This window comes from Alosa sapidissima, chromosome 14, assembly GCF_018492685.1.
Source record: "Alosa sapidissima isolate fAloSap1 chromosome 14, fAloSap1.pri, whole genome shotgun sequence".
Classification (NCBI taxonomy): Eukaryota; Metazoa; Chordata; class Actinopteri; order Clupeiformes; family Clupeidae; genus Alosa; species Alosa sapidissima.
Genome location: NC_055970.1, coordinates 3,535,876 through 3,550,434, shown reverse-complemented (window position 1 = coordinate 3,550,434; position 14,559 = coordinate 3,535,876). Strand labels below are relative to the sequence as shown.

The following is a 14,559-nucleotide window of genomic DNA, read 5'->3' as shown; positions in this document are numbered from 1 at the left end:
ATCTCCCCCTGCAGTACACAGCGTGAGGAGAGCCACTGTGATGGTCTATCTCCCTCTGCAGTACACAGCGTGAGGAGAGCCACTGTGATGGTCTACAGTATCTCCCCCTGCAGTACACAGCGTGAGGAGAGCCACTGTGATGGTCTACAGTATCTCCCCCTGCAGTACACAGCGTGAGGAGAGCCACTGTGATGGTCTACAGTATCTCCCCCTGCAGTACACAGCGTGAGGAGAGCCACTGTGATGGTCTACAGTATCTCCCCCTGCAGTACACAGCGTGAGGAGAGCCACTGTGATGGTCTATCTCCCCCTGCAGTACACAGCGTGAGGAGAGCCACTGTGATGGTCTATCTCCCTCTGCAGTACACAGCGTGAGGAGAGCCACTGTGATGGTCTATCTCCCTCTGCAGTACACAGCGTGAGAGCCACTGTGATGGTCTATCTCCCTCTGCAGTACACAGCGTGAGGAGAGCCACTGTGATGGTCTATCTCCCTCTGCAGTACACAGCGTGAGGAGAGCCACTGTGATGGTCTATCTCCCCCTGCAGTACACAGTGTGAGGGGGCGCACACAAACACTGATGGGCTCCAGCTCCCTGTGCTCATTTTGCACAAAGCACTCCTCAGAGCATAGGGGCCTAGATTTTAATAAAATAGAAATGTACATAATGTACTGGCCTCTTGCAATACCCCCAACACACACACACACACAAAGAGCACACTCTACAGATGAACAGAACTGAAATAACAATTTCTAACATGTTTTTATTTTATCTGGTAAACATTTTACATAATATACACTAACAGAATGGGATGTGTCATGAAATTGAGAAAAATAAAGGAGAGAGTGACTTAGATAAATGTTGTCACTTCCTGCAAATGGCTATATGGATTTGAAGTCTTTTTTGGGAGGCAAGAAAATACAGACTAACAGGGTAGAAAAGGTCTGTGTGTGTGTGTGGGGGGGGGGGGGGCAATAAAGCAATAAAGAATAAGTTGAAGTTTTAAGCATTTTATAGTTTAGATTTATTGAGGAAGTTGATTATGGCATTGCGGACATGTTGAATTGTACAGAAAAAGGTGCCTTAAAGAGACGTAAAAAAAAGAAGTCATTTATCTATGTTATAGCAATAGAAAACACCTAAATACATAATACAAATGATTTGTTATACATATGTGTTACTTATATTGAAGAATAAGAGTAAGGAAATCATTGGGCCATTGAAATTTCACCCAAAAACAGGAATCACCCAGGTGCCAAGTAAGTTCCAAAATAGACATGCCATTATTTACAGATGGAGGCCCTTGTGGATGGAGAGTTGGCCTATACACTTCTAACTGAAAAATGAACATTTGTGAGTGCTGGCACCTTAGCTTTGCTGACCAATGTTTCATTTAGCTGAGGTAGGCTACCCGCCATCATATAGCCTACCACAAGATGGCAGTGCACATTCAGTGCCAAAATCACTGAAATTCCAGTCTTCCTACTTGTTTTGTATTGAAGAAAACTGTAGGATTACCTTCATCGCAAGGTGAGGCAGTAATGCTGTGATTTTAAAGTACATGGCTAACCAGACGCATTCGTTTGCAATAGCTTTGCATCATAAACATTTTGAAAGTAATTGCAAAATGGTTACTTACCACATTTAAACTGCAAGCTAAAGCTTACCCAAGAAGGCCCATATGTGTTACGAAACTGTTGAAATTTGGCTGGGTGGTATCATTGCCTGTCAGTCTGCAGGTGAACCAACCTGAGGTCGTTTGCCCCTGGTCCATAAGCCTGTGTTGGACTTTTTTGTTTTCCTGTAGTAGTAATCGTCCCAAAAGGATTTATTTTATTTGGCGTAAACTCTGCCGTGTAGCCAGTGTGTATCCTTACAGTAGCCTGAAGAGTTGGATAAATTACGTCAATCTCCAAAACAAAGTAGCTTCAACAAGATCAAGGAAGTCAGTCAGCTGACTCTTTCGGATGACTTCTCAACGTTTACAGCATATAAAGGATCATATATTGGCTGCGAATACGGTAAACCTATTATTATGTTTATATTATGTGAATAAATACAAACATGACTATGCGTCTTTAGCAAAAAAAAGAATCTTAGAGGTCTGAGGTTGAGCATGTGAAACGAAACTCGGTACAAGATTAAACACCTCAAAACCATAGCATGTGTCTGAAATTCTCCTCTGGAAAGTCTCTCGAGTTGCTTGTTTATTTAATTATTTCCTTGATAGTGTACGGAAATGGCCACGCCTCCGCCAAGCCCCCTTTCAACCCATGTGCTCAACACAGGCCGGGGTGTCCCTGGGGCTGGTATGGCCTTGAGTCTGCATCGTCTTGACCCCTGCACTGAGACCTGGAACCTTCTCATCTCAGGGTATCAGTTCAGGCCGTTAAGAAATGAAGATTATTGCAGTAACTCATAAAAGCAACTTGCAAGCCCTTTTTTATTTTATCTTTCTAGGGCAACCAATGATGATGGACGCTGCCCAGGCCTCATAACAAGAGAGGCTTTTATACCTGGAGTTTATAAGATGCGCTTTGAGACAGGACAGTACTGGAAGGGGCTGGGTGAGACTTGTTTTTACCCATATGTTGAGGTAAGAGCCAAATTTAAGAAGGCTTTGTCAAAATGTAAAAAAGTATGATACTTTCCTTTCTGGAATGCCGAAGACTGTTTTTTTCTGATTTTCTTTTGCAGATAGTCTTTACAATAACGGATCCTTCTCAGAAATTCCATGTGCCCCTTTTGCTCAGCCGCTTCTCGTACAGCACCTACAGAGGCAGCTAGAGGCCGCTAGAGGCCGCAAGGCAAGTCTCCTGGGTGTATTGACCAGACCATACTTTGACATGGTCAAGTTCTGGAAACCTTTGGATGGCTGAAATTAAAACCACTCATAGGCCACTTGTAACTGACACTGTAGGCTTACCAGCATGTGTTAAGATGAAATTGAATAATAAAAAAATACACACATTGTCTATGACTTGTAACATGTGACTCTCCACAGCAAAAAACAGTCAGTCATATGTTGCTGTTTTGAGAAATGGGGATATGGAACGTGTGTGCTACTAAAATGGTTGGTTTTTACATTTTGTCATGATTTTACAGCATAATGTCTACAGTTGTATATTGTGAATGAATGGATTATGCAGAAATGAATACCTTAGGCTATCTTTTAAAACATTTTTGTGTGCTAGTCATCACTAGCCATATATTTTATTATTATTTTAACGCTAATAACCTACTCTTACAAAATATAATAATAAAACTGCAGTTATGGGACAAAAACATAAGTGAAGTGCAATTCAGTAGGCTTACGTTTGCCTGGCCCCAAAGGCAGTAGTACCTGCAGACATTAAAAAATTGCTGTCGGAAGAATTTGTGACTTTATAGAGCAAAGATAAATATGCTGTTTCCTGACTGCTAATGGGGTTTGTTGTCAGTTTGTAAAGGTTAGACAAAGTAGGAAATAGGCCTAATGTTAGGAATCCCTGATCTATGTCATTGCTTACATAGACATAATATACATAGACGCCGCATTGGCTGCTGGAAACAAGAAATGCGGCCGCCATCTTGGACCGGTCATACTCCTCATTGCGTTGCAGCAGAAAACACAAGATGACAGCACTGTGCAGCATGTTCCTGCTCAAATCGGCGGACCATACTCGGGGGATTTACTTTTCACAAGTAAGATTTAACATTACCGTACTATTGGTTGTATTTTGTATTTTCGAACAATGTGGCCTGTATCATAGCTACATGTATGACCTTTGCAGCAAAAAAAAACCGCGTGAAAATCTGTTCGGTATTCAGTGAGATATGATTAATTAAGTGTGCTGACAGCTCATTGCACCGGCCAAACAGATTACACTGAGTGGAGTGGATGACCGGTCCAAGATGGCGGCTCCAAATCTCGTCAGCGCTAGTAGGGAGCAGCGGTCGATGCGGCGTCTATGTATATTATGTCTATGATTGCTTAGGTTGGACTAATGTAGCCTAGTGGACACAGTTCAAAACACACATACTCCCACAACCAACTGATCATATGTGTGTGTTAGAGCATCATATATATTAGTATTTTCTCAGTGAAAGACATTTTACATCATACAAACTGGTCCACTGTGCAGACTGGACAGTTAAATCTAGTTGTTTGGTTTTTCTGAAGTTGATTGCCATGACTAGGATAGCCTTTTCTGTAGTCGATTAGTATAGCCTCGATTTTAGTGCTCAGTGCCCAGCCCCGGCCCAGCCTTCTATCCCCGTGCTGTACAGAGAAGCTGTTTTGTAAAGTAACTGTTTATAAATTACTCTGAAGTGCATCTGATATTTCTTAAAAATGGCAGACGACGAACTGGAAGCGATCCGACGGCAACGAATGGCTGAACTTCAGTCAAAACATGGGGTAAAGATAATTATTTCTTTAGCAAGCTAACATTAACATATCCCCAGCCATATATGGAAATGCACATTTCATTCATGTTGGCAGAAAAACACATGTTATAGGCCACTCCATTGTAAAGCCATATCGATTTCAATACAGCGTTTTACTGATATCCATTTGAATCCACGAGTTTTGACAGCTTCATTGTCACGGTGTGTTATTTTTTGCGTGAAATGCTGCTAGCTGGCTGGGTTTATTTAGCCAGGTTGCTAACTAGCTGGCAAAGGTAACGCTAACATTAGCTCTGTGTAGTAACGTTATGCTCTCACTGTCAGCGTTACTATAAACATAGGCCCACATAATGGCCCACCATATCTTTACATTTCTTGCATTCAGCTATTGTCTCTGTAAGATGGTCTTCCGTTCTTCTTCTACGACTACCTTAGGTTACATGATAGCTCGCAGCATTCAGTCACATAGTGGATAAAAAGCATCTACACATTTTCACACTCTATGGACGTTTGTTATCAGTGCGAGGACTCGTTGTTAAATGTAGTTGTTCCTTATAGGGTCTAGCATGGAATCCCATGGACCCGGTAAGATGAACACTGGACGTGTCTTGGAAGTGTGGGGACAGCAGATATCCCAACTAATGGCTGTGCTTCATATTGTGACAAATCTGTTGGAGATTGTTTTGGGGAAAATGCTAAAAGTGTCTTAAAGTTGCTGTTTTATTGATACCGTCTAACCTACCAAAGCGCATGATTTGTCATATTTGCCCATCTGCTACAACGAGGATGAATTTAATCTTACTGCAATAGCCCATTTCGAGAATTTGTCACCTGCAGTTGACATTATTAGTGCAAGTAACCGGCTGGCTTGTAACTGGGTACCAACAAGCTGCCAACTTGGTCCAGTCCCATTTAACCCTTTCTCTTGACTCTTAGGATGCATCTGTGTTAAATAATGCACACCTAGTTATGCAGACAGCAGATTCCAAGGAAGGTGATGCTGTGACTTTGAATGCAGAATTCTGTGCTGCCGTCAGCACGACTGCATGCTGCTCAGAGTTGCTAGGTTGTCGTTACAGCAGGATGCATTGGCTGATGTGGCTATCTTGAACCACTAGACTGGCTGTCAACTCACATGTCATGTGTCTTTTCTCTCCCCAGAATTCATCTAATGATCAACAGGGACAGCAAGAGGCCCAGCAAAGGTTAGTCAGAGCCTGGTTTTACTGCACATCCGCCAGTGTTGATAATAGGTTAATTCCAACAGGTACTAGTGTTTCTCTCTACTTGATAAAACAACAACAATTATGCAATTTTCCTAAGGACACAAATGTCTATACAATCACTCATATTGGAGTAGTTATTATGGTAATGTGTTGTTTTATCAAGTTGAAGTGGTTGACTACTACAGCTTCACATATTGTGTTGCTCTGAAGACTTTTTGTTAATACAGTCAAGTGATGTTCAAACATGTTCTTCACAGGGAAGCAGACATGAGAAACTCCGTATTGGCTCAAGTCCTGGAACAGTCTGCGAGAGCCAGATGTAAGTGTGTCTTCAGGGAATCTTTTGTTCTTTTTTGTATTTCATCCCATTGCCACTAGATGGTGCTGTGTGAACAAAAACTGGCTCACAATGAGCCTGTAAAGAAGTTCACTATCCATTAATAAATGGAATTGTAGTTTATCACAGAATAGTTCAACCAATGAAACAGACTGTAACAGGTAAATTATTCTTCACTAAGCCTAATTTGGCAATGATGGCCATTTAGTTTAATAGTAGAAAAAATACCATTACTCATTAGAACTGAAAAGCCTTTTTTGTTGCATTTTTGAGCATATTAGTATATCTAGTATTATCAATGTGTAATCAATACAATGTTTTCAGTAAGTAATCTGGCACTTGTGAAGCCAGACAAGGCCAAAGCAGTGGAGAACTACCTTATACAGATGGCTCGCATGGGACAGCTTGGGGGAAAGGTTAGTAATTTTTGTATAGTTTTAATATCTTGAGGAAAGCTTTGAAAGGTTTTTTGTCAGTCTGCAGTCCTCTTGAAACACATTTTGTTGTTAGATTTCAGAATCCGGTTTGATAGAGATTCTTGAAAAAGTCAGTCAACAAACAGAAAAAAAGACAACTGTGAAGGTAAGTGTAACTTTACACACAAGTCGTGTTCATCTGTGGTCCTATTGCCTGTGTCCTGCTTTGTGAAATGCATATTTAAAGACATAAGATCATCATATGTCAACAACAAAACATACAGCGGTGTCAGATTACCACTACTATCTTGTGCTATAAACATATTAAAGCTAAAATCACCTAAGTCTCTTGTCCTGATTCTTGTCTTCCAGTTCAACAGACGGAAGGTGATGGACTCAGATGAAGACGATGATGATTGAACAAAGCCAAATGATCTCCCTGGTGGGAGAGGTACTAGTTAGCAGTGTTCAAAGATGGCTGATGGCTGTGACCCGCCTAATGCTTGTTTTGAGCATCCTTATTGGACAGACTACCACACCCACCAGAGCACCGCAACAGGACAACATTTTTATTTGTGTAACTCACTCACTCATTTTCACCATGCCTGACGATTGATTTCCTTTCTGTCACAAGAGGTAAAGCAAATTGCAGTCTTGTTTCTGTAATTCTGCATCTACATTTCCCCAATAGACTCTTTCAGGGACGCAGTAGACCATCGGAATTAGCATTGTACTGGACGATACCTTGGTATCAATTGCTATTTGTTGTTTTTGTTTTCTTTTTTTCTGCTATAGTATCTGCTACAGTTTACATAATAAAAAGCCTTAAACAAGTTCAAAAGAAGAAGTATAATTTCATCTTTCAAGACTTGATTCATATGACTGTCTGATTAACTGATTAACAATCTATGGGACTGGGCATTTATGAGTAGTGTTATTATTCAATCTGTTAGTTTGATCATATATCATTCTTTTATACACTTTATGCAATTTACAAAAAGCCTTTCTTTCTTACAGTTTGGTGTTTCTGTTGGGTTGTTATGCATAAACAGCTGAGAGTTTGGTACACTAGTTGGTTATAGGGCAGCTAGGAAGGGATGGTTTAAACTTTAGTCACGTTTGGTTTATAATCTGTAAATAACATACATCCTGTATTTCAATTGACTTTAGTGCCATCGGTTAAATTTCCAGTTGAATACATTCATGTCGCTATGCTTTATTTGTCTTTTAGGTGGGTAAAGAGACCATCCACTTATTTAGCCTTCCCATAATCTTTCTAAATTTTCGTATGAGCATGGTCTGACCTCAATGATTGGCTATCGACTGGAAATGAGCTTGCCTACTTCAATTTGATTGGTAAACGTATCACCCGTGTGTTTTACACTATCCAATCAGCAGGCGTTTTCGTCTAGCCTCTGTGTACGCTTTGACGGCGTGCGCATGGAGTGACTGACAGACCCAGCTCATTCAAGGAACGTAATCTGTGTTTTTGAGACACAGTGACATTGTTAGCCAACATCGGATATCTTCTGCCATCATGCCGGACGACAGCAGCCACAAACCTACTATGGTCACATGTACGGCACCTGTGAACATCGCCGTAATTAAATATTGTAAGTGATTTCTCCTGGTACCCTAGTTAGCTTGCTAGGTGGCTAACGTTAATAATATCCACTCCGCTGCTGTTGTCGTCTTTAAATGAATTATCACTGCATATGGAGAACCCTAACCTAATTTTAGACAAGTTGAGTAAATTTTTGCAAATGTAAAACATTTAAATCAAATTAAAAACTCTGTAGAACTTAAACACATTCACATAAACTAGGTGCATGTTTACTTGTGCAAACGTAGCACTCCTTCAGTTATAAGACAACAATGTGCCTATATGTTTGCTCATAATGTCTACTATAATTCTGTTAGGGGGCAAGAGGGATAAGGATCTTATTCTGCCAGTGAACTCTTCGCTCAGCGTCACTCTTCACCAAGACCAGGTAACTGATCATGCCAGCTGGTCCAAGACGGACATCTGACGTCTGATAATTAAAGAGCGACTTTAAAAAGATTGCTTAAGTTGGATGTGATGTGAACATGCGCTGTGTTTGAAATGTTCATTCGTTCCAAAATAAACCAGAATAAGTGTTATATCTAGTAGTCGTATAAGAATTTTCAACCGAGTTTATTTAAGCACGTCATGTAACCCTGCCAAAGTTGTAAGCATTGGTTTCAGCCGTTTCCAACCTGTTAATCTCAGAACTGCAGCTAGATTGTTTCTGTTGGTATCTTGTGGAATAGCAAATAGCCGCAACTTCAGACAGTTATTTGTGTGCAATCTTGACACAAATATCAAGAAGCACTGTCTAGATTTAGCAGCCTATTCAACAGATATATGTATGGACCATAAACTCAAATAATGTAATACGGTTCCATGAAGATTTCTGGTGCTAATGTAAGTTCTTGTTCTTAAGTCTACATGAAAACAAACATGGGACGGAAACAAAAATGCTGGAATCTCTGTACAGATCTGAGCTAAGGGCTCAAATTTTCTGGCAGTCAGATGAGCTTGAAATGAATGAGTTGGAAACTGCTGAAAGCCTATTAAGATTTAGGAGCTTCCATGATTTTCATAATTTGAAATCTGATTTCCGCAGCTCAAAACCACAACTACCGTTGCATACTGCAGAGACTTTGAAGAGGATCGCATTTGGCTAAATGGCAAAGAGGAAGATATCAACCAGCCTAGACTCCAGTCGTGTCTCAGAGAAAGTGGGTAACGTTAACCTTCACGTTCACGAAACACGTTCATTGTTTCACACTGCAACTATAAATCAACTGACTTCCTCACTGGTGGTGTCTTCTGTTACCAGTACGAAGGCTGGCCCGGAAGAGACGAAGCGACAAGGATTCTACTAGTGATATGTCTGCATTATCTTACAAAGTCCATATCTGTTCCAGTAATAACTTCCCCACAGCGGCTGGTCTGGCATCATCTGCTGCTGGCTATGCCTGTCTAGGTAAGCCCAAAGATTATTACATGAATCCTTCAACTATATTGCTGTTGTTAATTATCTCGTGTATTGCTGTTGTTAATTATCTTGTGAATTGCAAATTGCATATTTTAGGCCTCACTTCTCTTGACTACCTCTCATGTTTAATTTGACATACTTTTTCCAGTGTACACATTGGCACGGTTATTTGGAGTAGAGGGAGAGTTGTCCTGCGTGGCCAGGCAGGGCTCGGGCAGTGCTTGCAGGAGCATGTACGGAGGCTTTGTCCAGTGGAAGATGGGTGAGAAGGACGATGGGAAGGACAGCCTGGCGGAGCAGGTGGAGACCGAGAGCCACTGGCCTGAACTTAGAGTGCTGGTCTTGGTGGTGAGTTAGCCCTGAACTTAGAGTGCTGGTCTTGGTGGTGAGTTAGCCCTGAAGCGCCTATTGTTATACTGGTGTCACAGGTTGATTCAGTGCCCTGGGAAGTTCCCAATAAAGTTTAACACCATATCATCCATTTGGGTCTGGGCTGTTGTATGTGGTTGAGAGCAAAAGAAACAACTGGTATTTCATTGTTGCTGCTTAGGTGAGTGCGGAGAGGAAGCCTGTCGGGAGCACCTCAGGCATGCAAACAAGTGTGGAGACAAGCAAGCTTTTAAAGGTATCTTAATTTTACTGGTATTGTATATTCACTTTTTTGTAAAAAAAAGGCTCTGCTAAATTCAACAGCCATAACCAAAACCATACCATGACCATTTTACTCTTCACATTTTCTCTGCTGGATGCATTCTGTCCTATTTGTCATAAGAAGTTTAAACGTTGGTGACGTGTTGAGATAAATGGAATGCTTAGAGATGCTGATCCTCTGACCTCCCAATGTCCTCTAGTATCGGGCAGACAGTGTTGTGCCTGGGAGGATGGATGAAATGATCAGTGCCATCAAGAGGAAGGACTTTGCTGCTTTTGCGGAACTGACCATGAAGGACAGCAACCAGTTCCACGCCACCTGCCTTGACACGTATCCCCCTATTTTCTACCTCAACGACGTGTCCCGAAGAGTCATTAACCTTGTCCACCGCTACAATAGCCATTATGGAGAGACAAGGGTTAGTGCTGAATTCAAACTGATCTTCTAACATTTTGCTTTTGTTCTCTACGCTGTCTATTTGTGTCTTCTTGTAGAAGTATAACTGAATGCACAGAAGCACTCTTATCGCCTATAGGATCCTGCAATGTGCTGCTGGTGCAGAAATGCTGCTCTCTGCTTCTATTTGTTTGTTGGTCATAAATGTTGTACAGGCACTACAAAATATTAACACATGGCCAGAATTTAACACTCTTAAAATGATCAGTGTCTAATCATTTAGTTAAGGCATATACTTTCACTTGTTGATGTTGCTTTGCACATGCCATTGTGTTGTCTTACTTTTACTGAGCCCATAGTAGCTTTAGTACATAGTACATAGTTGCTGCATGTTATAGCATGGAATACACTGACGCCATAGAGAAGTAAAACATGTGTTTGGTGATGGCGCAGTGACAGGCCAGGTTTACATCACAGTTACACATTCCACATTGTAAGAGGAAGTTTCATATGGAGAACCATGTTCATTTCTAAAAATATTAGTTACTCTATATGTATACGGTACTTACTGTAGAAGGTCGGGCCATACATATTAGCTCAGTATAGGAGTTGCATGTTTCAGCGAGTTACAGTGCATCCTCCTAATCAGTGTTGAAAAAACTGAATTTTGCAGGTGAACCAAATGAGGATGTGAAACCACATGGAGGTTTAAGAGTTTATTCAAATACAAGGGGAACTGAAAATGCTCTCTGATAAATGGGCAGCCAAACAATTCATGCAAATTAATGAATGGATATACTTGATTAATAAGATGTATACAGAGTTACAGACTGTATCGGTCAAAGGCCTTTTTTACATTAAATGGAAAACTGCCACTGTTTCAAAATCTGAACATTTTGACGGGGAATCCCATTTTCATTTAGTTGTTCATTTCTCATGTCACCCCACTAGGTGGCGTACACATTTGATGCAGGCCCAAATGCAGTCATCTACACCTTGCAGGAGCATGTATCAGAATTTGTTCAAGTGGTCCGTCACTTCTTCCCAGCGGAGACCAATGGTGGACAGTAGGTCTTTTCTGTAATATTATAAAACTCTGCTGTAATCACTAGTTGAAGGCCAGCGGAGACCAATGGTGGACAGTAGGTCTTTTCTGTAATATTATAAAACTCTGCTGTAATCACTAGTTGAAGGCCAGCGGAGACCAATGGTGGACAGTAGGTCTTTTCTGTAATATTATAAAACTCTGTAATATTATAAAGCTGTAATCACTAGTTGAAGGCCATGTCAGTTAAGCTTGGGAGCTATAGTAAGGGAACTCACAATAATGTTTTTACAGCAAGGTGTTGTCAAAAATGTCACACAATGAATAATTTAATATGCTAGCTATTTTAACCAGTGCCAAGTCACTGTGTGTTATTGTTTCAAAGCAAGATCTACAGTTTCTGTTTTTGGTTAAAGTTCACATGATGAGTTAGATTCCAATACGTATTGCTGTTAAGTTCAGTGGCAATATACTGAGTGAAGTATTTTCATGGCTAAAAGTAAAACATTTTTATGATTATTCATCTTCTGACACATCTTTTGATCAGTAGCTACGTGTTGGTATGGTATAATTAGAAATGAGTTTCCTCTGAGTGTGCTAGTGACACTTTGTTGCTGTCTGCAGGTTTCTCAAAGGCCTCCCAGTAGCTTCCACCACAGTCTCAGATGAACTGAAGAATGCCATTGGGATGGAGCCCCTGCCCAAAGGAATCAGCTACATCATCAACACAAAGGTACAGTGAGCTACATCGTAAGTCAAGTGCAGATCTAGCCTTGTAGCTGCTAGATTCATAATACAGTTGCACTGATGTAACATTTAAACCAGTAACAAAGTGAGAACTGAACATCAGATGGAAACACTGTTTGTCATATTATATAAGTATATTATATAAGTTTTCTACATGGTGTATTCCATACTATATGCAAATTGTTCAGTAAATTATTGTATTATTGTACTTCTATCACCTAGGCTGGCCCTGGACCACGCATTGAGGAAGACTCAAATCTTCATCTGCTGGGCTCGGATGGCCTGCCTAAGAACACTGTCTAAGTTAGAAAGCCTACAGGATGACTTAGTATGGCAATACTGCCGCTGCAATTGGATTAGTGTTAAAACCACAACACAACAAGCTATTGCAATACATCTGTCTTGTATAAATGAACATTCTATTCTATATAATTTGTCAGCATTCACTCTAAAGCTAACTTCACGACTCTCAATCATTAGATCGCTGCACAGAGGTTATATGTTGACCAAATTCTGTGTTGAGCTTGTAATGAGCTTTCCCATATTTGTAGTTCACATTCCTATGATGTCTTTGTGATGTCACAGTGCTGTGCAAATGTCTTTGCCACCTTACATGTTTTGCTTCAGCAATGCCATAAGGACATTACATGTTTTTTATTCTCACTCTCTTTACTAAAATATAACAAGACTCAGGCAATATGTAGACCGTATTTAAAAACACATAAAAATTTAGTTTTTGATCTGATTCCAATCCACTTTCATTCTCAAGCCACCATTGGATTTGTTGATTTAGTGGAGTTCTATTGATCAGTCATGCAAGGGAGAAGCTGTTGACATTCCCCACACACGCCACTGACAGAAGTTGCTGGTAGATTCAGCTGTGATGGCGGCAGAGGTGTAAAAGTCCTGCTTCAGAAAGTCCTGCCACATCACTCCAGCCATTCACTAAACCAGCTGACCAACCACTCCTCAGTCAGGTAGATGAGCTGATTGGTGAAATCCCCTGCATTGAGTACACAGGTAGAACCAATACATGGTAGGACTTTTACTCTCTGAAGCCAGACTTTTACACTTCTGCATGGGGGTCTCAAGACCAGCTGCTGACCCAAAAGCTGACCCTGCAGTGTCAGGTGACCATCTCAGTAGGGCGCAATGAGGAGGGGCCACCTGACACATACTGTACATCACGGTGACTCTCCTCATTCGCCTTATTCACCCGGCGGCCAGAACGAGGCTAAAGGGTACACAACACAATAAGAAGAATCGTACACCTGAGTGGGAATACTGCCTCAGTCTGCCTCATCGAGATTCTTTTGCCAGAATGCTTTGGCTGTGCCTTTCCCACATCAGCTAACCAATGAACTCTTCCAACTGTAGGTCTTCAATGAGGTCTTCGATCTGTAAAAGGGTCATCATCTTCTTCCCACTTCTGATAGCTAATTAAGGAAATTAGCTATGTACAGAACATTACATTTTGTGCATGAGACCTCATAAACAAATACAGTGTTTTAAAATGGTGCTGAGTCAAGTGTATGGTGAATCGCAATATATGTCTGCTATCTACATGTTTGAAAATACAATTTTGGTACTCATTTATCAGTATACTAAATATTCTTATGTCCCCAAAATGATGCAGAATGAATTTGGAATATGGAAGCCAGGCCATAATGTAAATGTGATGTGTATTAGACATGATCAAAAGCCGTAAACAGACATTTTTAATAATGTTTTATCCGCTGATTAAATGGTTGGCTACCAGATACCAACATCTCAAGGACAAATATATATATTTTTTAAATAGTCCTTTCAGTGTGATTTCAGGGTTTTATAAATGTACATCAGGTCTTTCAGGACTGTTTGTTTCTGGACAATATGGGTCGAGTTAATACTTTTCAAAGCATAGGCTACTGTCTAAAGAGGATCTGTGATATTTTTATGTTAAGGAAGGCCTTTCAGTAAATATTTTAAATTCTAGTGTTCCATTAAATATTTTAATTGTGTTATGTTTCAAGTATGTTAATCAAGCCCTTTGTATTAAAGTATATTTTGAATCAGGCTCCAGTCCTTTAAACATATTCAGGATTCCTTGTGGTTGTATCTCTGTAACACAATTAAATAGTGGTGAACTTACAGTGACATTTTAATTATACATGTAGAATAGCACTTAAGGTAGGTTTTTTATTTCTCAAAATGTTACGGAGAATAGCCATAGCAACTTGCTTTCAATATCATCGTTGACAGCTGAAATTTAGGCTTAGGCACGAAGCCTTGTACAGAGTAGACAACTTATGCAAAAAGGGAGGAAGTGACGACGCTCGAGGGTTTGG

The 14,559-nt window shown here is 40.5% G+C and overlaps 3 protein-coding genes and 1 long non-coding RNA gene across 6 annotated transcripts in view; 3 read left to right on the top strand and 1 right to left on the bottom strand.

The window, feature by feature from the left end:
- Window positions 1-1,711, bottom strand: part of LOC121681991 — an 11,550-nt gene extending 9,839 nt beyond the window's left edge. The window contains exon 1 of the long non-coding RNA XR_006022382.1: window positions 1,641-1,711. This is a non-coding gene — a long non-coding RNA (uncharacterized LOC121681991). The remainder of the gene's footprint in view (window positions 1-1,640) is intronic.
- A 12-nt stretch (window positions 1,712-1,723) lies between these two features.
- uraha (urate (5-hydroxyiso-) hydrolase a) lies at window positions 1,724-2,976 on the top strand. 2 transcript variants are annotated; one of them, XM_042061963.1, is made up of 4 exons: window positions 1,724-2,022; window positions 2,232-2,374; window positions 2,462-2,597; window positions 2,699-2,976. In XM_042061963.1, the coding sequence occupies exons 1-4, from the start codon at window positions 1,969-1,971 to the stop codon at window positions 2,786-2,788; spliced, it is 423 nt and encodes a 140-aa protein (XP_041917897.1). In that variant the 5' UTR covers window positions 1,724-1,968; the 3' UTR covers window positions 2,789-2,976. The 2 variants fall into 2 exon arrangements, with proteins under 2 accessions (XP_041917897.1, XP_041917898.1); XM_042061964.1 differs by having other exon boundaries at window positions 1,725-2,018; window positions 2,234-2,374.
- Window positions 2,977-4,204: 1,228 nt separating this feature from the next.
- Window positions 4,205-7,210, top strand: pdcd5 (programmed cell death 5). 2 transcript variants are annotated; one of them, XM_042061556.1, is made up of 7 exons: window positions 4,205-4,400; window positions 4,949-4,975; window positions 5,552-5,595; window positions 5,874-5,935; window positions 6,278-6,369; window positions 6,464-6,535; window positions 6,742-7,210. In XM_042061556.1, the coding sequence occupies exons 1-7, from the start codon at window positions 4,335-4,337 to the stop codon at window positions 6,787-6,789; spliced, it is 411 nt and encodes a 136-aa protein (XP_041917490.1). In that variant the 5' UTR covers window positions 4,205-4,334; the 3' UTR covers window positions 6,790-7,210. The 2 variants fall into 2 exon arrangements, with proteins under 2 accessions (XP_041917490.1, XP_041917491.1); XM_042061557.1 differs by lacking the exon at window positions 4,949-4,975 and having other exon boundaries at window positions 4,207-4,400.
- Window positions 7,211-7,756: 546 nt separating this feature from the next.
- On the top strand, window positions 7,757-14,288 carry mvda (mevalonate (diphospho) decarboxylase a). Its single transcript, XM_042061855.1, has 10 exons — window positions 7,757-7,982; window positions 8,290-8,360; window positions 9,018-9,132; window positions 9,234-9,380; window positions 9,541-9,740; window positions 9,943-10,017; window positions 10,244-10,462; window positions 11,392-11,507; window positions 12,110-12,218; window positions 12,455-14,288. Exons 1-10 carry the CDS (start codon window positions 7,907-7,909, stop codon window positions 12,533-12,535), a joined length of 1,209 nt encoding a protein of 402 aa, XP_041917789.1. The 5' UTR covers window positions 7,757-7,906; the 3' UTR covers window positions 12,536-14,288.
- The last annotated feature ends 271 nt before the right edge of the window (window positions 14,289-14,559 follow it).